At 40.1% G+C, this 25,054-nt stretch overlaps 1 protein-coding gene across 1 annotated transcript; it reads right to left on the bottom strand.

Moving 5' to 3' along the window:
* Window positions 1-1,997: 1,997 nt before the first annotated feature.
* LOC145585825 (uncharacterized) lies at window positions 1,998-24,780 on the bottom strand. The gene is made up of 8 exons (XM_081642543.1): window positions 24,630-24,780; window positions 24,393-24,448; window positions 5,494-5,637; window positions 3,115-3,188; window positions 2,906-2,960; window positions 2,768-2,830; window positions 2,546-2,673; window positions 1,998-2,389 (listed from the first exon to the last, which is right to left on the bottom strand). Exons 1-8 carry the CDS (start codon window positions 24,673-24,675, stop codon window positions 2,311-2,313), a joined length of 645 nt encoding a protein of 214 aa, XP_081498669.1. The 5' UTR covers window positions 24,676-24,780; the 3' UTR covers window positions 1,998-2,310.
* Between the last annotated feature and the right edge of the window lie 274 nt (window positions 24,781-25,054).

Raw genomic sequence — 25,054 nt, 5'->3', positions numbered from 1 at the left:
AATAAATTACAAAATATATTAGAATATTGATAAGGGGTCCACACTTTTTATCAAATGAGACTCAAAGTTGAGTATTAAACTTAGCAACTTTTTTTTGGAGTTGTTAAGTTTAGATATTAACTTATTGGTATACATTGAAAAAAAATACTCTCTCTCCCCTAAAAATACTCACTTAAGTCTTACCATTGTAGAGGGTCTTATAAAATGTACCACTGTAGAAAAACATCAAATAAAAAAAAATTATATAAAAACCCCATAATACCCTCCTATATTTATGTTTAATAAATAGGTATTATGCGTCTATATGCACTCCTAAAAAACTACTGCCTATTTTTCATTTGACAAACAAAAATAATTACTTTTCAGCTCGGGACATGCGTTGAACTTGTTGTCATTGAAATACCTTTGTGCAGGTTTGAACACTTTTTTTTTTATAAGCCCTACATATTTTGCAAGCAGTAAAAGTGTTTTGGCTTATACAAAAAAAAAACAATCTTATTTTCCCTTAAACAACATATTTATGCATGAGACTACTAAATACAAGCCATAATTCAGAGTTTAACAAATTAAAACACAAATAGAGTATTTAAAACTAAGAAATTATTAAGGTGTTACATTCACGTTGTCACGACCTTTTTTTTTTTTTTTGACAAAGGAAACACACAACAAATAACCTAAAAAGGAAAACAAAGCAAATCCCTACGACGAGCAACTACATACCTTTCTCCTGTTGTCATGACATGGTTATATTCATACCTTTTTCCTGTGTTGCATTATCGTTTGGATGGAAGAATAATGACGATTGAAAACCCTAATTTGACTAACTCCTAACTTATTGAAAATTTACCCAACTTAGACAGATTTTGAAAAAGGAATAAGAACAAAGAGTGAGAGTAGAGAGAGGAGGGAAATAGGAGGTAGTTAGTGAAACCCAATATGACGACACAAATCACAATTGAGGAGTTCGGTAAAGTGGTGGTAAAATTTAAGATTTTGGAAAAATGTTGGTGGTAAAATAAAAATGGAAAAATTGTCAAGAATATTATGACCTTTCAACGATCCGCTCAAAATATAGCGACCTTTGGATTATCCCGGAATATTACAACCATTGACCCTTATCTTCCAAAAATGGGGCGTAACTAGTTGGTGACCTTTTTTTTTTTTTTTTTTTTTTACAAAAAACTAAACCCACAACCATCCCCTTTTGCCGGTGCCACCCTCCCTACCCCTACTCCCGTTAGCCCGACCACCCTAAAACCCCACGCCGGCGCCACTCGATCCCTACCCTTGAACCGCCGCCTCCTCCTTTCCTTTCGTCGTCATCTGCAACCTCCTAATCTTCGTTCTACACCTGAAAAACCCATCACCGATCAAATTAAGGACATGACCTTGGGGTCATTGAGGGACGGAGGAGGAGGAGGAGGAGGAAGCGGTGGAAGAGTGGTTGCTTGATGTCATGGGAAGGTGCGGTGGGTGAGCGAAGGGAGTAGGTTAATAGGACTCGAGCCTCACAAGCGGTTGTGATGGTGATGAATGAGGGGGGATTATCGGCGACAGCCGGCGGTGAGGGGGGGGGTGAGGGCTACATCGGCGCCGACCGGCAGTTAGGGGGGTGGGCAGTGTATTGGCGCCGACCGGGAAGGGGTGGGGTCCGCAAGTACGAGAAGGAGAACTGGGTTTTTTCTGTTTTTTAATTAAACTTAAATTTTTTTAAAATCTTAACCAATCAGAACGTGCCACGTGTCTAGGTTAATCTGTTTAACAAGTAAACAATTTTTTTTATCCTATTTATGGCAAATCAGGGTCAAAGGTTGTAATATTCCGGAATAATACATAGGTCGTTATATTTTAAGCGGACCACTAAAAGGTCATAATATTCCTGACAATTTTTCTAATAACAATTAAAAAAAAATGTTAGTGGTAATAACTAAAACGTCAACTATAATAGGTGGTAATAACCAAGAGAATAATGACAAAAATATAATAGACTTGAATACTGTGTGTCAACTAGCTAAAATGGTTAGTTTTTGAGTGATGGACCAAGACATGGAAATAATTTCTGTCAATTACTCATGGCACACTACCAAAACAAAGCATCAAAGGACACTCAAATTGTTGAATTAACATTTCTTAATTTTGGCACTCATTCTATGAATAATTGAATGTTAACGTATACAACTGAAAACGAGAATCTTACAACCAAGCAGCCCCTAATTTTACAAGTCGATTTCTAATAAATCTGAATTTGCATTTGGGATATCTTCAGTCAGGGCAGTTTCAACAGCATTCACTATTATGATTATACAATCTTCATTGTAACTCATACGTTGAAAAACTGAAGCCAGACCTCCCTTCATTACTAGATTTTAACTCCAGCTTCTGAAAAGGACTGCAAAACCATATTCATGATAAAATCAACACTACAAGATCCACAAATACCACGAAGTTTACGTTCAAAACCCCTCTCCCCAACCTTGCCCTAGTTTTCATCTTCAAGAAAATAAAATGAGGACCTGTATTACTGTTAAAAGCATTATGTTAATACCTGCTATTAGGATCATAGTAGAAGCCATTAATGGAGCCATCATTACAGGAGAAGCATACGTAATAAAAGCCCGCTATTGTTAAGCCGCAGTCAGTACCAACATTTACAAAATACTGTTCCTTCCATCTCTGCATTAGATCCACAAAAAAATGGTTTAAATTATAATTAATATCCTAAGTTATCCTTCCATTTCTGATATAGCAGGAAAACACACCAACTTACCATGAAAATGAATGGATAGTTACTCAAGTCCAGTGACTTCCCACCATCAACCTCCACTTGACTCTAATAAGACATCATATCAGACTACAAAGATAATATATTCTGCTCAGGCACAAAATATATTTTGGAATTACTTACCAAAAGGGGTGCAAAGGACTGAAATTTTGTCCAGTGCCTAATATCATCCTCAGGCCTACAACAGTATTTCAAGCCAAGAGATAAATTTAATTTAGGAAATGTTAAACCGACCTCATATTTATAGCTTAGATAATCCTCACAATGAAAGCTAAGGAGCCTAATTGTAAAAACCTCCCATATTCTTTCAAGTAAAGGGATAGAAACCTCACGTTGCCTCCCATTTTCCAGTGAAGAAGGTATAATTCTTGGTATCAACAATTTCCCCTTCCCAAAAAGTCACCACCTGTATGTTGTTACCAGAGAAGCTTGTCAGCAATGCATCATAGACTATGGAAGCAGAAAAAACAATTTATGCAAACATTTAAAAATTATTAAAGTCAGTATTAGGCCTGTCTCCCCCTCCCTAAATAATTACTTCCTATCATCCTTTGAGCTGATTCTCCATCATATATATTCTCTTTACATTCTTGTTTCTCTTCTACTAATTGACTTTTACCCTTCTCTTTCCCCAAGTTCCAATCAATAACTCTGCATGGCATTCACTGCCGCGTCTCTTGTGGTAACTCTATGGCGGCCGGCATCAAACCTTAGTCACATCTTATGGACATTAAATGCGAGGATATTAACACATATGCCAACATAAAACAAAGTATATTCTTTTTATCAAGGAATGGTAGGAGAAAGGGTCATATTGATTGTAAGTTGAATCCTGGTGAGAGTACAACCTAACATAGATTGGTTGTGGTTGATTTTTGTTGTAAGAGATATATAAGACCACACCTAGATCCTAAGCATAAGTGGTGGAATTTTAAAGAGGAAGAAGCATCAAAATTTGTTGCAAACTAGCAAGGAAAATTTTCTTTCTTATAACATGGATTTGGATATGGATTTAGTGTAAATTAAATGAAGCATAACAAAAAGAAAGTGGTGGAAAAGGTCCTACAAGAATCTAAAAGGAAGCATGTTGCCAAATAAGAACACATCTTGGTGTAATTAAAAAGTGACGAGTGATTAAATCGCAAACAAGAATAATATACAATGTATGGGAAAGATAAGATTTATAAGTATAAAGAAGCTAGAAGGGAATTAAAGAAAGTTGTACGAGAAGCAAAATCGAAGGTGAATTTAGAGCTGATGCAAGGTTGGATATGAAAGAAGGGAAAACGGCATTGACTTGCTCATAGATGATGATTATAGGAAGGGCAAATGTGTGAAGGAGATAAAGGTCTTACTTAATAATTTATTCAATGGAGATCAGTTATTAGGATTTAACATAAAGGGAGAGAAGTCAATATAGCATTCAATAAAAAAGAATGAAAGAAACTATTAAGGTTTAAAGATGTTTAAGGGAGAAAGGAACTGAAGGTGGACAACATTTTTCAACAAGATATACAAATGTAATAAGATGCCATTGAAGTGGAGGAAAAGTACTCTATTCCCTTTGTACCAAAAAAAAAAATGTCAAGGATTGTGCATTATTGAGAGATAAAACTAATGAATTATACAGTTATACTATAAAACTTTGAAAGCAAGTGATTGAACAAAGTTTAATGAGAAGAATGAAATATAGAGAGCTAATTTAGCTTTTGGCTTTATGCTAGGACGAACAATCATGGAGGTAATTTATTTCATGAGATAGCCAATGGAGAAGTATTGGGATAAGGACTAACATATGGTTTTCATCGATTTGGAAAAGTCCTATGACAAGGTCCAGAGATACTTTGGTGGGTTTTTAATAATTAGAGGTATTTTTGAAAAAAATATATTAACATCATTCAGGGCATATATGAAGGAGTTAGCACGAGAGTGCAAATCTGGGAAGATATAAGAGCTCTGTAGCTATCACAATTATAGTACATAAGGTTTTACACATAGCCATAGTCATAGACAAATAAACGAATTCAATTAAGATGTTGTCTGTTAATGAATGATGCCTAGATGAGAGGAAAGGTGGTGTTAAAAGTATAATAGAATTTTAGAGATGGAATCTGGAATCATCGAATTTTCTACAAACATTTCTCTATTTCTCCTTAGAAAAATACCTTTTATCATGTATTCCCTCCGTTTTTAAATACTTGCTCCATTTTCCTTTTCCCGCCGTTTTTAAATACTTGCTCTATTTCCTTATTTGAAAAAGTTTTATATTATTTAATTAATTTCTCTCAACTAGTGGGACTCAGTATAATTGTATTTTATTACCTTTTGATTCTCTCTCCTCCAATTTACATTTCACCAACCCCACTACCTCCTTATTTTATTATTTTTTCCAATTTCTCCTAAAACTCCACGCATGGAGAAACGGAGCTAGTATTTAAAAACAGAGGGAGAATCAGTCTCATAAATAAACATTATCTGGTGTGGTGTTAACCTGAAGCCAACGAAACACAACTTGTTTATCTTTGAACAGGTGGACATGAAATTTCTACGATGTTCAAAATTGGCAGAAATCTCCAATTACATGAGATTGTTATTCACCGAAATTCTTCATCAATTCCTATCTAGTATCAACAAAAGTAAGCAATAATAATTCTGATAGAGAGCTTGTATAAGAATTCATATTATCATCATCATTCAGAAGAATGGCTTACCGGTGTATCTGCCATTGGAACATTAAGAGCTTCCATTGTGCCACACAGATATCCATGCTCTAGGTCACAACCTTGTATACGTACATTGACTCTCCAAGCTTCGTCCTTTTGTACACTGGAAACATTTTGAGTTCCAGAAAATGCCTAAAACAGAAAAGAATCACAATCATACATCATACCTAAAACTGCACCATTACATCACACATAACACTAGAATATTGCGGTACTCATACTTCAATCTTGCAAGTAAATAGCAAAGTATTAATGGCAGTTAATGATTTTATAAGATAAGAAAAGAAATCATAAAAGAATAAAGTGAAATTTACAGTATATAAGGAATAAGAGTCTTCTCATTATGTACAATATTAAAATGCAATCAATAACTGCCAATAAAAAGATCATTACTCATGGCTAATACATCATTATGTTGGGAGAGGTTTGAGGCAAAAGAGAAGTTTAACCAACTCAAACCTCTTATAAAAGTGTTTAAATGAGAGAGAACTGAAAGAGCTTTGTGCCCAAAAAGCTACTATTAGCAGCTTTTTGATGAGAGAGGTTTATGAAAGTTAAAATGACTCTTTTATTAAAAGTTGGTCAAATTTATCACCTATTACAAAGTTAGCTTAAGAATACACATAATGATAAACTAGGCATGTATGATTATTGGTCATTTTACATAATATAGTAGCTATTGGCTACTTACCAAACACTTTTACATAGACAACTAATACAACCAGGTAGTGAGACCCACTTATAGAAATAACAACTAATACTCTTTAATAATTAGTGTGTCGAGTCATTTTTTAAAACCGTTTTTATAAATTTGTTGTCACTAAGAATTAGAAAAAGTTGAAAAGAACAATCCCACCTTCGCTCTCAAAACGAGCCAACCTTTGCGTATTCTGGGAATGAGCCAACCTTTGCACCCTGATTTCTCTAAACAAGCCTTTAACCAGTTTTTGGTAACCGATTCTAGAAGGTAACTTTCCACGTGTCACCTTAATTGGTCTTTTTTAAAAATAATTTTTTTAAAAAAAAAAAGGAACCAGCTCTTTCCTCCCTCTATGATCCCTCACCTGACTCACCCCCCCACCCCGGGCCTTCCCCATTAGCTACCTCTTTCTCCAGCACCCAACCAATCACCATGCACCTTCCCTTCCTCTCTCAGCACTGCACTTCCACCATCAGCAATCAACAAAGCCGCACAACCACTGATCTTTGACCACTACCAGCAGCCTGTAATGGACTGATATTACTCGATATAATAATCGTACAACAAAGGAGAAAACCCAGAAATTTGATTAAACAAATTAATGGTTTCTTACAAATGGTAGTAGTAAGTTAAGCCGACAAAGCTCCAATAGTGACTTGAGGTCACAACTCTCCTAAGGAATCACTCCAATATTCTGCCTCCCTTCTTCTTTCTACCCTCCCTCTATTTATACTAAACCTACTGACCAAAACCTAATAATAATACTAGAATTCCCAAATTACCCCTCCTAAAGCCAATCTATAACACAGCCCCACATCGACCACTGCACCTTGCAGGGACGCAGCTGCCCAACACCACACACCCTCCTTCCTGGCACAACAGCATGCCACCATCCCACCACCAGCAATCAAATAAGCCACACAATGACCACAACCATCACTCCTCAACCACAACCAGCAGCCCCACACCGACATCCAACTACCGCACCTAGCAAGTTAGCAGCCAAAACAAAAACCATCAAAATAACAAACATTTTCCCAGGAGGCCAGGAAGCGATTAAACCATCATATTGGGGATGGATTTTTGAATCCTCTTGTAAATGAGGATACGACGTCGTTTAATCATCATTGGAAGTCAAATGATGCGTCACTCGCTCCTTACGTCACAGGGCTTTCGAAGCCACAAACCAGCGAGCTTCGAAATGTTTCTAATAACCTCAACAATCATAGTAACACCCATCATAGAAACACCCATTCGGTCCAGTAGCCGGCGAAGGATCCGAAATGAGGGAAACAACAGCCGCAATTGGCATATGTTCATACATTGGTGGAGCGAGATTAAAGGGGAAAAAAAAAAAAAAAAAAAAAAAAAAAAGAACGTATTTGCTGCTGATTTTGGTTATTGCTTCCTGGAAGGGGTGGGGGTTGCCGGGGAAAGGGGTTGTGTTGTGGTGGTTTTGGTGGAAGAGAGTGGAAAGGTGACAAGGGAGGGATTAAAGAAAAAACAATTAAAAAAAATTGCAGGTTGTAGGTAACAAGACTTGTTTTGAAAAGATAGGGGGCAAAGGTTGGCCCGTTTCCAAAATACGCAAAGGTTGGCTCATTTTGAGTAGGTTGAGCAAAGGTGGGACTATTATTTTCAATTTTCCTTAATATTATTGAACAACCGTGCATCTATTGCATGGGGTTCAACCCAGTACTATTGTAGACTAAATAATGAATTCTTATCCTACATTTCCTCTTATTGTTTAGTATTTTAGCATCCCATAATTTATTTATTGTCATGCATAAATATTATTACATCATCTTGTTTTTTAGTATTTTAGCATCCCATAATCTAAGATGGATTGTTTATACATCATCTCAAGTATTTCAAACTCACCTCTTAGAGTTTGAAGGAAAACCTTCTTTAATCTAATTACTCCTTCAATTGAATTTTAAAGAGTGCCCCATGCTTGTTCAAACCTAGTTACATTAGCAACTTTCTCAAACATATCATCATCCAAACCATAATGGATGATCGTAAATTCCTAAGTGCATTTTGGTCTTTTTTTTCTCGCCCATTTCAAAGCTTATTTCTCCGTTTGGTTCAATTTTAGAGTTTTAGACTAATGTGCATAGCCATTCTCAATTATATCCCAAACTCCTTGTGCACCTAGAATAGTTTTCATGCAAAGAGGCCATTTATCATAAGTTTCTTTAGTGAGTCTAGGATATTGAAAAACTACGACATTATTTTTTGTCCCCATAATTTATTAGAAGCAGGATGGACACTCACAATAATATCACACAATAAGACAATATATGCACTTAAAATAATTCTCATAATTCTTTAGAATTCCCTCAATGTGAATACTACAAAAATCAAATACAAAATGCATTTATATAATGTTGCTGTAAACTAAATAATGAATTATATCCTACATATTCTCTTATTATCTACTCCTACCATAGTTCCTGTTTGTATTTTTTCACGGTATTTAAAAAATGGGAAGAGAAACTGGATAAAGTACATTAAAAAGATGAAAATACAATTAGAGGCAAAAGTTAGAGAGAGAAAGTGGGAAAAAGTACATGCATGTGTAAAAATCAAGGGTAATTCAGAAAGTTCAATGAATAATGTTAAAAAAAAATAGGGTATAATAGTCTTTATATACTATCCAATAATAGATATAGGAACAATATTTTGAGTCTCCAAAATAGGAAAATAGGAACAATATTGTGGGACGGATGTAGTATTTTAGCATCCCATAAATTTCTCATTGTCATGCATTAATATTGTTACCTTATTTGTCTAGTTTAGCTAATTTTTCCTTCTCTCTCTCTCTCTCCTTCTCTTTCTTTGTTCCATGTTCTCTACTCTTTTTGATTCTTTCTACAATCAAATGTTCAGGACCCAACAAACAAAGTACTTGCATTTTGAAGAAAACAAAAACAATGTTCTTAATTTGCACTTTTTTATTTGTTATACTAGAACAAAGTTTAATTATAAAATCTGTTAATGTTATTATTAACTAGAAAAACTAGACCTCAGATATAAACATAAGTCTATTTTTGGTACATGAAGTTAAACAAAATTACATTTGGACAAACTCAATTTTGGACATACTTTAAGTAACTAAGATTCAAAAAGATGTTTCAATTTAAGACCTCCATTCTTTTAACTCCTTTTTGCTCACAATAACCAAAACAATTAAAGATGGGGAAATTTGCAACAATTTGGAAAAGGCATAAACTAAACTTTTCTTGTAACAGTTAGTTATACTTTATAAAGAGGAATTTTGAAAGACAATTGAATGAAATAATTCATGATGAGACATCTTCAAATAGATAACTTATCTTAGCCATCCAAATTTGTAATCTAAGAAGAATGTTACCCTATTTAGGGAGGTAGTCAATCAGTCAACTACTACTACTACTTTATGAAACTGGATGCAAAATAGAGATCACCAAAGTGGAATTTTATTTAACAGCTATTGCTGCCAACCAAATGTGACTGTGTCATCCTCATTGAACTTCATATTTCATAACAAAAATCTATTAGATTTATACCATGCTTGATTGAAAAGTGGGGAGAGAGAGAGAGAGAGAGAGAGAGAGAGAGAGAGAGAGAGAGAGAGAGAGAGAGAGAGAGAGAGAGAATGAAGGGGAGATATGAAGTCATTAAGACAAAGGAGTGAATGGAAGGATGATATGAAGAGGAGTGGAGAAGATCTGACTTGCTAGTGGGAGGGGATTCATTCATTAGGTGAGTTAAGGGATAACTTATTATATCAAGGAGATAACGAACATAACACAAGAAACCAGCAGAGAAAAGATGTATGCAACTAGAAAACATGCAAATGGATAATTCGGTGCCTAGCCATATAGTCATGGTCACACTGTGGGACACACTCCTGCTTACTTAGTGGCAAGGGAGCAAACCAGGTGCAAAGCCCACATTTCAGAAATAGGCGCTGTTGCCGATTGGCAACAAGAGGGGTAAGGGTTCATCGAGCTTGTGAATGCAAAGTTCGGCAAGGGGAACACGCGAGATAACGACAAGATGTTATCTTGTAAAAAATGAAGCTTTAAAACAAGCGAGCTTTAAGAAGAATGTTACCTTGTTTCGTTAGACTTTTAACTATAAAACCTCATACCAAGAGGGCAAGAGGATTCTAACTCTACCCCATCCCCCTAGAAATTCATGCTCACCTCACCCCCTAAGAATAACAATCCATTTGTTTAATGAGATACGTAAATCATTCCAACAATAAACCAAACGACTTTAAACTAATGCCGGAAAATATGAGATTCCATATCAATCTATTCCAAATACAATAAACCAAATGACCCCTAAAACACAATCAAAAGGAGTGTGATTCAAACACATTCTTGAAAAGCTTTCAAAAGCCTAATTACCTCTAAGCCTACTAGGCCGACAATTTTAGCGATTCTACTTAGTTTCAAAAGGCGCAAAGCGTACCAAGGCGCAAAAGTCCTTGGAGCCTAAGCGCAAGGCAAAGGCGCTCACCTTTTGTAGGTGGCGCACACTTTATCATAGAGAAAAGAAATAATAATTTCTATTAAATAATTGTTGTTTTGGGTGTTTTTGTCCCTCGGGAGAGTTATAGCTCAGAGGCTGGTTGCGCACAGCCTGTACCTACAAAACAACGGAGACTCCGGGTGGTTGGAGCTCTGCCTTCGACGATCGAGTTAGTACTTGAAGACAAACGGAAGAAGGTGCGGAAAAAGAGGTGAGATCTTCTCAAGATCCAGAGAATGTAAGGTATGCTTTAATAATTGTATATGTCCCAAAATGGGGGAAATCTCCCTATTTTATAGGCTCATTGGGAAATATGCCCTTGATTAGGTCACTCTGACCTAATCATTCTATGTTGCGCCGAGTTACGGCTTTCTTGGGATTTGGGCTATTGAAGGTCGCCTTTTTCTCCCAAGTTCTAGGAGAGACACGTGTCAGAAGGAGATTGGCCCAATTCAGACCAACAAGGGTATGACACGTGCCAAGGTCTGATTGGGCCACGTGGCATGGGTAAAATTACCAAAAACATTTGCCCCTCACAGATGTGACGTGGCGCGCCACGTGGCATCTGTGACACATGTCACTCTACTTTTCACATTCCGGGGAAATTACAAAATTACCCTCAAATTTACCCCTCTATAAATACTAACTTTACCCCCCTAGTTTTGGACGTTTTAAAACATTCTAGAGAGAGAGAGTCTGCCTTCTGTGTGTGAACACAAACTTGGTATTTTTCCCGCCTGCGTCAGGCAGTTCTCTGCCTCAAACAAGCAAGATCATCTTCTGCAGGGACTCAGTCGGACCTCGCCGTTTGCCCCCCTTTTGGAGACAAACGTAAGGTACCGCCTCTACCCCTTTCAACTCATTTCATTTATTTTAATTCATTCAAAAAATGGCCTAGGTTAGTAGTCGGCCGGTAACCTAGGACGACTGAGTCTAGGACTGGGAGTGCCGGCTCTAGGTGCATAGAGCAATATTATACTCGTCAACCGAAAGACAACCACCACACGGCGTCGAAAAGATAGTACTTTGGAAGTGTCGTCTAATAAGGTAACCCCGGTTGAGGGGTCTGAGGATAATGAAAGTTTTGGGGAGTATTCCCCATCTGGAATCCCAAGAACCCCTAGCGATACGATCTTGTATGCGGGCAGAGGCGGTGAGGGGACCGTCTCCCAAATTGAAGTCGATCAAGCTGACCCTGCACACCGAAACGGGGAAGAGTCCACTTCAAGGTCAGCCGGTGACCAAGGAGACGAAGAGGACTCCGCCTCGGGGTCTAGCTCTGAGAATGATAGTGACACTCCCCTCCCCCCGCTTGAGGATAGTGAGGTTGAGGAGAGAAAAAAGTGGGAGGATAAAGACGATCCTTTCAACATTCATGTTTCCGCTAAGGACAGAGAGATCATGTCAAGCGGTATTGAGGGCTTTGTAAAGAAGCGGCCCTTGGGTAAAGGTTATACCATCTAGGTGCCGCCTGTGCTAGGCACCATCGCGTGGGAGAATGACCAGCCAAACGCCGATGCCTACTTTGGATGCTACGAGGCGGCGTTTTTGGCGGGCCTCCGCTTCCCGCTTCACCATGCGGTGAGGGTCATTCTTAGGGCTTATGGCCTAGGAGTCTGGCACCTCTCACCAAACTCATGGGCCAACATTTTGGGGTATGTTGCCGCCTGTGAGATGCAAAACTTGAACCCAAGCTGGCAAGCTTTTACACATGCATTATTTGAGTCGCAACCCAGGCGGCGGAGGGCCTGATACACTCTGACCACCCTTCCAAAGTATCAGATGACATTGGACAAGGTGTCCAAGTATGACGGTTGGAAGACACGGTTTTATTTGTTGTCTGCCTTCCCCAAAATGCCGGGAGATGACTATGATGCGATCATGGAAACCAAGTTTTTTGAGCTCCGTCCGGAGACTCTCTCAACCGGGGACGTAATCTAAGTCCCTAATAATTTGATTCCCATGTGCGCATGGTTCAAGTACAAGGCGTTCTTGTCCGCCTGCGGTCTCAGCACTATGATTCCAAAACGTACGTTTGACCGGCATCCGGGCTTGTACTTCTGCTACGTAGTCATAATTTTATTTAATGTTTTTGCTATTTTTTTGCAGAAGACGCTCTAAATATGGTGGCCGAGGAAAAGACCCCCAAACTAAAGGCAGAGGTAAATACCCTTTCCTTAGCCCTATTTTTATCAGACGCAACCGGATGCTTAACTTGTTATTTATGTTGCAAGGTGGAGAACTTCCTAAGTCCTTCACCAAAGACCTCTTCAAACGGGGCCCGGAGGACGTCTCCACTCCAGTCAAACCTGCTAAGTCTGCAAAGTCGACTTCGGGTAAGATAGGCCCTGATGGGTACCTGGGAAGCACCGCCTCCGGATCGAGGGGAAGAACACCACTGTAGGAGGCTTCGAAGTGGGCTTTGACTTGGTCCCATCCGGCCTTTCTGCGCCTGTGGGTGGAGCAATCCCACGAGCTCCTGAAGGTAAATTCAATCCCTTCGAATCCTCGAGCTGGCCATTGCGAGTGAAATCTCACTCGCAACAAACTTCCTCGTCAGACAGCCGTTATCAAACTAGTGCCGCCTATATAGCTCACTCACCTTTAACGTATGGTGCAGATCAATCCCACAATGGCCGGCCGGATTAAGGAGCAGGATGCGATCCCTGGCATAGAGGTGTTCAATGTTGAACGGATTCTGTCTCTCTGAGGTACACTTAATTCCCTTTTTCTGCAATTTAGCATAAGATACCCTACATGGTTGACACCGTTTGTGTTTACAGACCATGCTTTTGAGGGACTCTAGCGACCATATACCCGGAAGAGGGAGGTAAAAAGAGCCATTAAATCAGCTAGGGATTCACAAGATGTTGCTGAATATGAGTGTACAATTAGTGAACTTGAATCTAAAGCCATCTTGATGAAACAAGCGGAGGAGGTTAAGGGTCTCAAGCAATGGAGAAGGCAAAGGAGAAAGCCACAAACTCAAGAAGGCGGAGGAAGACCTCCAGACCTTGCAGGGTGTCTCCCAAGAGAATGCTAACCTCAAGGCGGAGGATGAGAAGCTGAAGCAGAACTCGAAGCTGGTCTAGAAGAACCTTGAGGCGGCTGAGGAGCGGGTAAAATGAGGAGGATGCTGACACCCGGATGAAGATTGCCGATAAAGACTACCGCCTGGTCTCTCTGGCTTTCCAATATGCCGAGACCGTAGTCTATTTAAGGGAGAAGGGTGAGCCGGAGCCCGAGTCCTTCGCCGCCTGGATGAACAAAGAATGCCAAGGAACTCCCTGGAAAGGGAAGCCATCGATGTCCAATCTGATGAGGAGAACCCCAAGGAGGACCAGGCGGCTACTAATGAGGCCTATGAGGGGATCCAACATCTAGAGAACAGCCTTGATGTTTTCAGTCGCAGTATGTCATGTATTTTAGGATTTTTATATCTTTCCGGCCTACGTGCCGAGAATGTGTTTCTACCGACTGTGGAGTCGGATAACAATTTACTTTCTCCTATCAAAGATGTTATCCGGTTAACAATATTTATCCGGCTTTCTTGTCGGTTTTGAAGGAAAATATGCCGACTAAGTTGGCTTCATGAAATTTTATTTTGTTTCAATTTTATGCATATGTATTATGCAATTTGAAATTTTTGCCTATCTTTTTTAAAGCATGCAGCAAACTTTTAAAGCATGCGGCAAATTCAAACAGTATACCGGCTATTCTTGCCCCTGGCGGCTGTGTGATTGGTTTCGGTACTTGTAAGATTCATTGATTTTGGAATGTTTGATACTTTAAAGAGTATGGAATGTTCCAAAATCAATCAATCACAGTAGTGATTGCCCCAAACCAAGTGCACAACCGTCAATCAGCAGCCGTTGTACCCAAATCGAGAATTCACATAGGATTCTTTGCTAGCCAGACGGGCAATTACCGTTTGGCGGTCAATGGAACAGGGGACATTGTCCGCCTATGTGATGGGCTTCACATAGCTTAAAGGCCGTCTAAAGTACCTTTTATCCATTGTTTTTTAATCGCCTGTCCCATTGGGGCAACTGGTATTTCGTTGCTAGCCAAGCGATTGATCTCAGGGACATCTTCAATCCATTGTACCTTAATCGCCTGCCCCATTGGAACTGGTACAACTTCATTGAATAGTCTAACAAAGAATTGTTGATGTCTCTTGACATCCGGTTTTAAACTTAATCATTCTTTTAGACTATTTTGGTCAGACAGCTATGAGTTGACCAATTTGGTCGTTCAATCTTTGCCGTCTGAGCAAACGATAGAATGCCCTTTGCGACGATAACACTTGGAGGGGCTTCGCCGGACACCATACTCAAATAGGAGCAGACGAATTTATAAAAACAATGTTGCATATGACCATTGGCCTCGGTTTTAATTCTAATTTTAGCCACTAAGTCTTTTGACTTAGTTTAATTTCATATTTAAAAGTCCACTTGTGCATTGCCCAGACGGAGGTCCGAATATAAACATTATGTTAGCCGCTAAGTTTTAGCCTAGTTTAATTTCATATTATGTTAGATGGTAACTTGGATTGCGCATGCATATATACAAAGCAATTAAATCAATAATGAAAACAAAAGGCAACTTTTCATTGATAGGCTTTTTATTTACAAAAATTTACAGGCCTCAGAATTAGTACTTTTTCAAGTTATCTACATTCCAGGTTCTACGCAGCTGCCTGCCGTCTGGAGTTTCCAAGCGGTAGGTACCGTTTCTAACTTCTTCATAAATTCGGTAGGGACCTTCCCAATTAAGAGTTAGCTTTCCTTGCTCATTGGCCCTATCGGTTGTCCCCATTTTGCGTAAGACAAAGTCACAAAGTCCCCAACTTTCAAGGGTCGTTTGTGCACTCTCTTGTTGTAAGCACGAGTCATTCTCAGACGGTAAATCTCATGACGCAAGGCGGCATTGCCCCTGTGCTCCGGGAGTGAGTCCAATGCTAGCCGCATGGCCTCCCAGTTTTCATATGACATGACTCGTAGAGTCGGCTCATAATGCTCAATAGGAAGACGGCTTCAACACCGTAAACCATGAGGAATGGAGTTTTGCCGGTTGCACCTTTTTCTGTTGTTCAGATGGCCCCCAGGACGTGAATTAACTCTTCAGCCCATAAACCACCGGCTCTTTCAACTTTCTTCTTAATACCGTCTTAGATGAGTTTGTTGAAGGCTTCAACCTGGCCGTTTGCTTAGGGTCGGCCGACTGATGCAAAACAGTGTGAGATCCCTTAATCTCCCAACCAAGTTTTGAGCTGAGGCGTCTCAAATTACGGTCCATTATCAAATACCATAGACATAGGTATCCCAAACCGGGTGATAATGTTCTTCCATATGAAGGAGATGACATCTTTTGTCTTGATGTCTTTTACCGCCTCCGCTTCTACCCACTTGGACAACCACAAGAATATAGCGTTTTCCGCGTGGTGCAGGCGTATACGGACCTAGAATGTCCATGCCCCATTTAGCAAACGGGACTAGGTGTGGATTGCCGTCTGATCAATAGCCGGGCAATTGATGAGCTTGCAAAACCTTTGGCACTTGTCACATTTTTTAACAAATTCCATAGCATCCGACTCCAAAGTGGGCCAGAAATAATGTCGCCTGGCTCTAGGGATCTGCCGCCTGAGTGGGAGGCGCAGTATCCCGCATGCAGCTCCTCGAGAACTTCTTTCCCCTTCTCCGGGGTAACACATTTCAATAAGGGCTTCAAAAAACCCGCCTTGAAGAGCTCTCCTTCTCCGATCTCGAAGTTTGTTGCACATTTTTCAGCATGGCTGCGTCCTGGGGTGAATCAGGGAGCGTGCCGTCTGCGAGACAGAGCGTCTGCCTGATTGTTCTTAGACTGGGGCACTTGAGTCAGATGAAATTCTAAGTGTCCCCGCTTCAGCCTTAATCGCCTGTAGATACTTGATCATAGCCGAATGGGTGGCTTCAAACTCACCATGGTATTGGCTAACGACCAAGTCTGAACAGGCGTCAATTTTTGTTGCCTCTGCCGCCTTACACATGCGGATATCGGCTAGTAGGGCTTCATATTCTGCCTCATTGTTTGAGGCCTGGAACTTGAACCGTAGTGCATACTCAAATTTGTCCCCTTCCGGGGATTCACAGATTATGCTTGCACCACAGCCGTTCATAGTAGAGCTCCCGTCTACATGCACCTTCCAAACCTGATCAAGGTTGTCCGGAGCAACCAGTCTTGTCTTTTCGACAATGAAGTCGGCAAACGCCTGACCCTTCACTGCCTTTCTTGGTTCGTAGGAGATTTCAAGACTTTGCATTTCAATAGCCCATTTGAGTATTCTTCCGAATTAGTCCAGGGTTGTCATTGGTCGCTTGAGGGGCTAATCAGCATCACCACCGGATGTGCCAAGAAATATGGTTTCAACTTCTTAACAGCCATGTATATAGCAAGGCCAAATTTTTCAACCATGGGGTACCGGAGTTCAGCATTTCTGAGCACATGGCTAATGAAATAGACCGGGAGTTGATTGTCGTCTCTCTCAGCAAGGAGAACAGCACTTAGGGCATGATCTGAGACGGCCTGGTACATGAAGAGCGTCTCCTTTGGCAGAGGGCTAACAAGCCTGGGCAAGGAGTGTAATTGTTCTTTCAATTTCATCATCTCCCCATTCAAATCTAGTCTTCTTCCTAATTGCTTGGAAGAAGTAAAGGCACTTGTCACCTGAGCTTCCTTACAGTGCGGGGTGACTTCATGTCAATCACCGCCTGTATCTTCTCGAGGTTAGCCTCTATCCCCCTTTGATCAATCAGGAATCCGAGAAACTTCCCAGACTCTAACACCAAAAACACACTTTTTGCCGCTTGAATGTGGTGAAGGTTTCTCGGAGATCAACCTAGTGATCCGTCTGTAGCTTGGATTTGACTATCATGTCATCAATATACGCCTCTACATTCCTCCCAATTTGATTAATGAAGACTGTATTAATCATCCGTTGGAAAGTAGCCGGCGCATTCTTCAAGCCAAACGACATCACTTTTCCATAGGGGTATCTGATGGAAGCCGGAGTAGGCATCCATAAAACTCATTAAGGCATGACCGGCTGTAGAGTCGACCAGGCTGTCGATCTTTGGAAGCGGATAACTGTCCTTTGGACATGCCTTGTTGAGGTCTGTGTAATCAACACACATACGTTAGGTACCATTCGGCTTCTTTACAAGCACAACATTCGCAATCCAGTCGGGGAAGTTACATAGCCGAATGAACCCAGCGTCCAGCTACCCGACTTCTCTCCTCACCGTGGTTTCTTTTCTTTTGGGCTTCTTTTTTGGGTCCACGGCGAGTTTGTGGCCTGCGAGATCCGGGCTGATGCCTGGAATCTCCTCCACTTCAAAGGCAAAGATGTTTTTGAATTCTTTTTTGTGCAAGTCTGCACCGAGCCTTTCAAAGGCAGCCGTCCCCACCTTAACCGTCCGCTTTGGACGATTGTTGTCTAGAGGGATATCAATGTGCTCAGGGGACGGAGATCATCTTACCGTTCCCTGGTGAGCGATTGCTATTTCTTTTCCTTCTTCACCTCCACCAGCTTTTCAGTTTTTCTTTTCTTGGCGGCTGCTGGAGGGGGTGAATCAGGATCCTTGACATCGTCAAGGTCTATTGGCTCCTTCAGCTAACTGGCTGCAGAAGTAGTCGGCTTGACGTCTGAGAGATAGCACTCTCTTGCCGTCTTCTGATCCCCGTTGAGGGAGCTAACAGAGCCATCATCCCTTTCATACTTGAGAAGCATGAGAGCTGGGATGATAACGGCCTTGCACTCGTTCAGAGTGGGTCGGCCAAAAATGATGTTGTAGGCGGTCAACTCCTTAACCACCAGGAATCAAACGACCATGTGTCGTCCTTCTCCCTTCTCACCCAGCCGGATGGGAATGTCAATTTGTCTCACTGGGTGCACGACTCCTCCACCAAAGTCAACTAATGGGTGGGAGACGTAGCGCAGACCGTCCCGCTTGTAATTAAGCCAGGACAGACACTTGTAGCTGATGAGATCAGAAGAGCTACCCGTGTCTATGAGGATCCGGCCAACCAACTAGTTGGCGACCTTGCATTAAATGACGACTGGGTCGTCATGCGGTCGGCGAACTGTGCCCCGATCTTTCTCAGTGATGAGGACGTCTGGGAATGTTCTGCTTGAGGACGACTGTCCATCATCAACTGAATGAATCATCCTCTTCACATGACCCATGGTGCCCCAGATTGTCGGGCCACCGCTTGCGAATCCGCCTGCTATGGTGTAGACCGGATCCTTGTCAGTACCCGAACTACTAGTAGGCTGGACAGTTTTTGACGACTGCCCCGGATTCGTCTTAGAAGCCGCTTTGGACTTCAAGACATAGGACTTCAGCAAGCCCTTGTCAGCCACACGGTCCAACGTCCGCTTGAGACTATAGCAGTCGTTGGTGTCATGGCCCACCTCCTGATGGAAGTGGAGGAATTTATTCTTGTTCCGCGACTGAACGAAACTCTTCATAGGATTCGGTTTCTCAATGGTCACTCGGTCCTTCACCTCTGTAAAGATGGTGTAGCACATGGTTCAAATATGCGGTTTCGGTTTCGGTTACGATCACGGGAACGGTTGCGGTGTCGCGGGAACGCTTATGATGCGTTGATCGCGGACCATGTCACGGTTGTCTCGATGCAAATTTGATTTCAAAATAGTAGAGGATTAGAGCCATTAGTGAGGTGATATGGGGTCATAATAAAAGATTTGAGCCATTAGTGGGTAGATATGGGGGAATATTTCACTATATCTTTGAACTAGTTTAAGTCCAGTGCAATGCACGGTTAATATTAAATTTTATAAAGAGTTATTGCATTAAATTTTATAAAAAACTTTAACTCATAATACTAATTCAAAAATAAATATAACTTTAATTTTACATGTAACTCTATCAATGTCAAGATTAGTGACACTTAGACTTGATTTAAGAAAAAAAAATTAGGTTTTTGAAGTTTTTATTTTTTGTAAAAAAATTCTAAGGATAGTACCCGTACATGCTACGTTAGTATTGGTACGACTTTTAAGAGTAGAAAATAAAGTGTATATAAATCTTAACAAAATTATTTTATTTTTAATTGAAATAAACATTATTGCAAAAGTAACAAAATTGGAAGAAAAAAAAAAGTTTATAGTATTATCAAAGACTAAAATAATATATAGCAGTATTGTTTAATAATATTTACCTCATTTTTTTTACAAAAATAATACCAAATAAAAGATTACTTATATGTAAAAATATATTAGTTGGGTTTATATGGAGATTAATTATTGTTAAGAATTTTAAATAGAAGAAAGATATTTTAAATTATTATAAAATTATTTCCTTAAAGTATCTGCGTAAAAATAGAAAGTAAAATGGGCGGGAAATTTATTAATGAGATTATGACAAGTGTCATTTTAGGTTCGCTTTTAGTATAGGTTAATGATAGAAAGTAACTTTTGTGTGAAATAATAGATGTAACTTTCAATGCGGGGTGATTTCGGGTTGAAATGTTTGATTCGGACAAAATCGCGAGGTTTATTAATACCCCTTGTTGATGCAGACAATCTCGGCTCGGTCAATTGAATTTCCTTTACAAAACGGCCCAACCAAGACGTCGCGGCCTTGTTTTTATACCATGGTGTAGCAGTCTTTATTGAATTCATACCGCAAAACATACAGTTTGAATTCTTTCTTTTTCTTTTAGGACGGTTCATCAGGTTCCTCAACCGCCCAAACATCTTTTCTCTTTTTTCTCTCTTCAGCTTTTTGAGTCGGCTGAGCAGATCGACTCTCCTTTTGTTTGTCTGGAGGAGCAGAGGTCGGTAGCTTGAATAAATCACTTTGCCTCTATCAACGCCTCTTGAAGGGTAAAAACCCTCTTACGGACAAGGTCAAACTTAAAGGTCGACTCATCCTTCAGACCCTACCTCGTTGAATTCTCACCAGGTTGAACCGCGTGACATAGGAGCGGAGCTCTTCTCTATCTCCGTGCGGATGGTGCTCAAGTCGAGACTTGCCTTTTTGGCAGGGATGTTCATCGAGAAGTTGGAGGCAAACAGGAGAGCAAGGTTCATGAAACTATCGATGCACCCGGCTGGCAGGTTGCCGAACCATTGTTGGGCAATGCCCTTCAATGTAGCCGGGAAGCACCGGCACCACATAGCGTCCTCCAACCCCTGCATGTGCATGAGATTGGAGTAGGCCATGAGGTGGTCCTCCGAGTTGGTGGTGCCATCATAAGCACCCACAACCACATTCTTAACCTTGGTCGGCTATGCAGCTTCGGTTATCTCCTTGGTGAACGCAGAAGTTTGTTCACCAAGTTTGAGCACACGGAGCTGCGAGTCCAAAGGTTGGACATTGTATGCCGCCTGACCCCAAAGAGGGTCGGCTGCATGAAATGAGGGGAATTGATGCGGTTCCAAGGCATCAATATTGTTATTATAATTATTTTTATTGTTATTTTTAGTTTATTATTAGATGACCGAATTTATTAGGATATTTTTGTTAGTTTAATTCGGTTAGTATAAGATAAGCTTAACTTTAAAGATCATATTTGCAAAATATTATCTTTACAAGTTAGAGTTAGTTTCCTAGTTAGATTAGAATTTGTTTTACCGATTTTTAGGCTAATTATTTAGCTTATAAATACGTGATGGTGTTTAACGAAAAGTATGATTGATTGATTTGAAATTTATAAAGTTTTACGTAAGCTTGTGCTTGTGTATTCTTGGCCTAGTTTAGGTTTTAAGCTCGTGTTGCTTAGCGTTTCTTGACCGAGACTCAAGATTCCAAACCTTTCAACTGCGATTGAAGGTTATATCCATCAAAATTCATATCAGGAATACTGGCCGTAGACCATGGCGGGTACATACGGTGCATTCCCGGTCATCTGAGGGCCAGAGTGAACGGTATTTACCGCCTGTATGGCTCTCATGCAAGGATTGAGCATTCCCTGCGGATGTATTCTTAAAGCTGTCCGGAAAGCTCGAGGTTGAGGCTGACTTTCGTTGATTTCCCGAGCGTCAGAAATTGATTTTTTGTTACCCAGTGGTTGTTCATCCCGGCGAGCGGTTGTTGTATTCTTCTGGGGTAGAAGAATCTTGGACCAGTCAAGGGTCCCGGCTGCCTTGTCCTTTGGATGAGGAGTTGGCTGCCTGTCGCCATGGAGGAGTCTTTCTTGCCGACTGACCCTTACTTGGGCCAGCCTTGCTCTTGGTGATCAGATCCTTGATTTCACCCTTGAAACTAGTCATGAATTTCATGAGTTCGTCCCGGGTGACTGGGGCGGATCCAGGGATCGACTTGTACCCGTCTGGCTTGCATCCCGTTCCAGAGTGTCTCTAGGATGGATGCGCTTAGTAATCAGAGAGCCATCTTTGGCTATGTAGGTTTCGACCTGAAGATCATCATCCTCTTCGTCAGTAAAGACCTCCGGCTAATTAACCGGGCGGCCAGGAGGTGGTACAGACTCTTGAACCATCCTTGAGGTACTCTTTGCACAGACGACGCCAAATAATTTGGGTGTTTTTGTCCCTCGAGAGTGTTACAGCTCAGAATCTTGTTGCACACTGCCTATACCTGCAAAACAACGGAGACTCCGGGTGGTTGGAGCTCCGCCTTCGATGATCAAGTTAGTACTTGAAGATTCAGAAGAAGGTGCGGAAAAAGAGGTGAGATCTTCTCGGGATCCGAGATCAGGTGATTCTATGATGTAAGAGAATGTAGGGTATGCTGTAATAATTGTAGATGTCCCAAAAATGGGGGAAATCTCCATATTTTATAGGGTCATTGGGAAATATGCCCTTGATTAGGTCACGCTGACCTAATAATTCTGGCTGCGCCGAATTACGACTTTCTTGGGATTTGGGCCATTAAAGGTCGCCTTTTTCTCCCAATTTCTAGGAGAGACACGTGTCAGAAAGAGATTGGCCCAATTCGGACCAACCAGGGTATGACACGTGTCAAGGTCTTATTGGGCCACATGGCATGGGTTAAATTACCCAAAACAATTGTAAAATTGGAATTATGTGAAAAGGTGAAAGGGACATGTGACCAATAGCTAGGGATTCTTCAAACTGAATTGGGGGGGGGGGGGGGGGGGAATGGGATTTCTCTCTCCTCAAAAAATGAATTAACCTGCTCATCATAAACTCCATAGTGTTTTATAAAAAAAACTAACTTGTACAATAGTTATTGATGTTTTACAACATAAGGCGCAAGAAGCAGCCTAGAAAAAAAAAAAGCACAAAGGTGTGCTTTCTATAAAGCTAAGGTGCCAACTCTTAAGCCTCATTGTGCCTTGCGCCTGGATGCGCCTTAGGCACGGTTTCTAAAACTAAGCAATTATATAGTACAAGTTTATAAGAAGGCCAGCTAAGAAAATATATGGATTAGGAATGTAGGTTGTGGGGGCAAGTTTCTACTTACTTCGCTTAATCCCTAACCAAGACGCTAAATGCCTTAAGGAGTATTCCAAGGCAAATAAAACCAACGTACATTATTGAAACATGGGAGTGTCAATTGCAAGTACATAATCACTATCTAACACGTCCTTAACTCTAAATTTGGACACGGGTGCGGGGACACAACATAAATGAAACAAGATGTTTCGCATGACATCGTAGATTACATATACACATATATTAAGCTTACTTAATTGTTAAATCTTGTTGAATTGCTTATCTAAAGCCCATTAACTACTTATATTCTACTTTTCCTTCTTCTTATTGTCATTTGCCCAATATCACATAGCTACAGTTACTAACTACTCATATAGGAAAACATTGAAGAAACAAACAATTTATAGAAGATTTCGGAAACAAAGCTACTAAAAAGCATTTTTTAAGAAGCTAGAACAACTTTTTGAGCACTAAGGGCCTGTTTTGTTCAGCTTAATTTCAGTTTAATTCAGCTTTGCTCCACTCACGACCTGTTTTGATTTACTGAGCCGAACTAAACTGAACTGATTGGAGCTGAATTGAACTGAGTTGAAGAGAACAGGCTCTCAGCTCTATTCAGTTCAGTTCCTAATTTTTTTCTCTCATAAAATATTTAATTCAGTCTCAATCAATTCAGTTCACTTCAGCCCCAACCAATTCAGCTCAGTTACTTTCAATACATCAGAACAGGCCTTAAGTCTTCAACGTGCTGAAGGAAGAAATCACTTTGTTAAATCAAATAGTCATATTTCAGTGAATAGAAGGCGACCAAGAGAAGATGCAAATATGATCAAGGTACAAAAATGGGTAGTTGAAGGGAAGCAAATCCTTGATTTAGAATATATATTGATTGTACGAAAACATAAATCCCTAGTCAGACAGCAACAAAGATATCATAACAGACAAAAGCAATGATAAGCGCTACGAAATATGTCATGATTCTGTTCAAACACAAGCATACACACTAGCTTTAGGTTCTCCATATGTCCAGTAATGCTAGTAGGGTCTTAATATGAATAACATTGCAGAATATATCTTGTAGAAATTCAACGCCCATGTAACCAAACCCCCAGAATTCATAATTGAACACAAAATTCAATTTAACAAATTATGAAAGTAGTGTTCAATACTTCAATCAAAACAAGATAATTAATCGTAAAATTAATTGCAAATTATGAAAGTAGTGTTCAATCAAATTACCTGCCCAACGCCAAGTAAGGTACAAGGTGGAGGAGAGGTGTGCCCAGAACATGAACCTACAGAAATTGACCCAAAATTACATAAATATTAATATAATTGAGCCGAAATTACATAAATTAATATAATTAACCCAAAATTACATAAATATTAATATAATTGAGCCCAAATTACAAGTTCAAAACAATTTGAAGAACAATGAAATTGAGGCAGATTGCATTATAGAAAATGTGGGAATACCTGGAATTTGCGAAGGTACAGAATTCTCGGAAACTCTCACCGGCATTCTTCAAGAATCAAGACGGATGGAATAGACTATAACAGCAAACTACAGTGCGATTGAAGTCTTTTATTTTATTTTTTTATTTTTTTTTTTGGAGGGGATTACAGGTTGAAGTCTTGAACGAACTAACCTATTACGTTAACATTGAATAGCGGTTCATCGCCTATCGGTCCAAAACTGGACTGGACCGGATTGAAAACCGAAAATTAGAATTTCAAAAATCGAAAATCGGACCGATTAAACTAGAATCAAACCCAGATTGAAGAAAGAATCGGTCCAAAACCCGGACCGAATCAGACCGCTTTGGACCGATTTAAAAAATTTTCAAAAAAAGAATTCTAATTTGTTAATACTAATTTAATGGATAACTCAAAAAAGTAAA

This window comes from Chenopodium album, chromosome 2 (genome assembly GCF_948465745.1).
Source record: "Chenopodium album chromosome 2, dcCheAlbu1.1, whole genome shotgun sequence".
Classification (NCBI taxonomy): Eukaryota; Viridiplantae; Streptophyta; class Magnoliopsida; order Caryophyllales; family Amaranthaceae; genus Chenopodium; species Chenopodium album.
The sequence above is the reverse complement of the archived record's forward strand: the minus strand, read 5'-3'. Positions and strand labels throughout refer to the sequence as shown.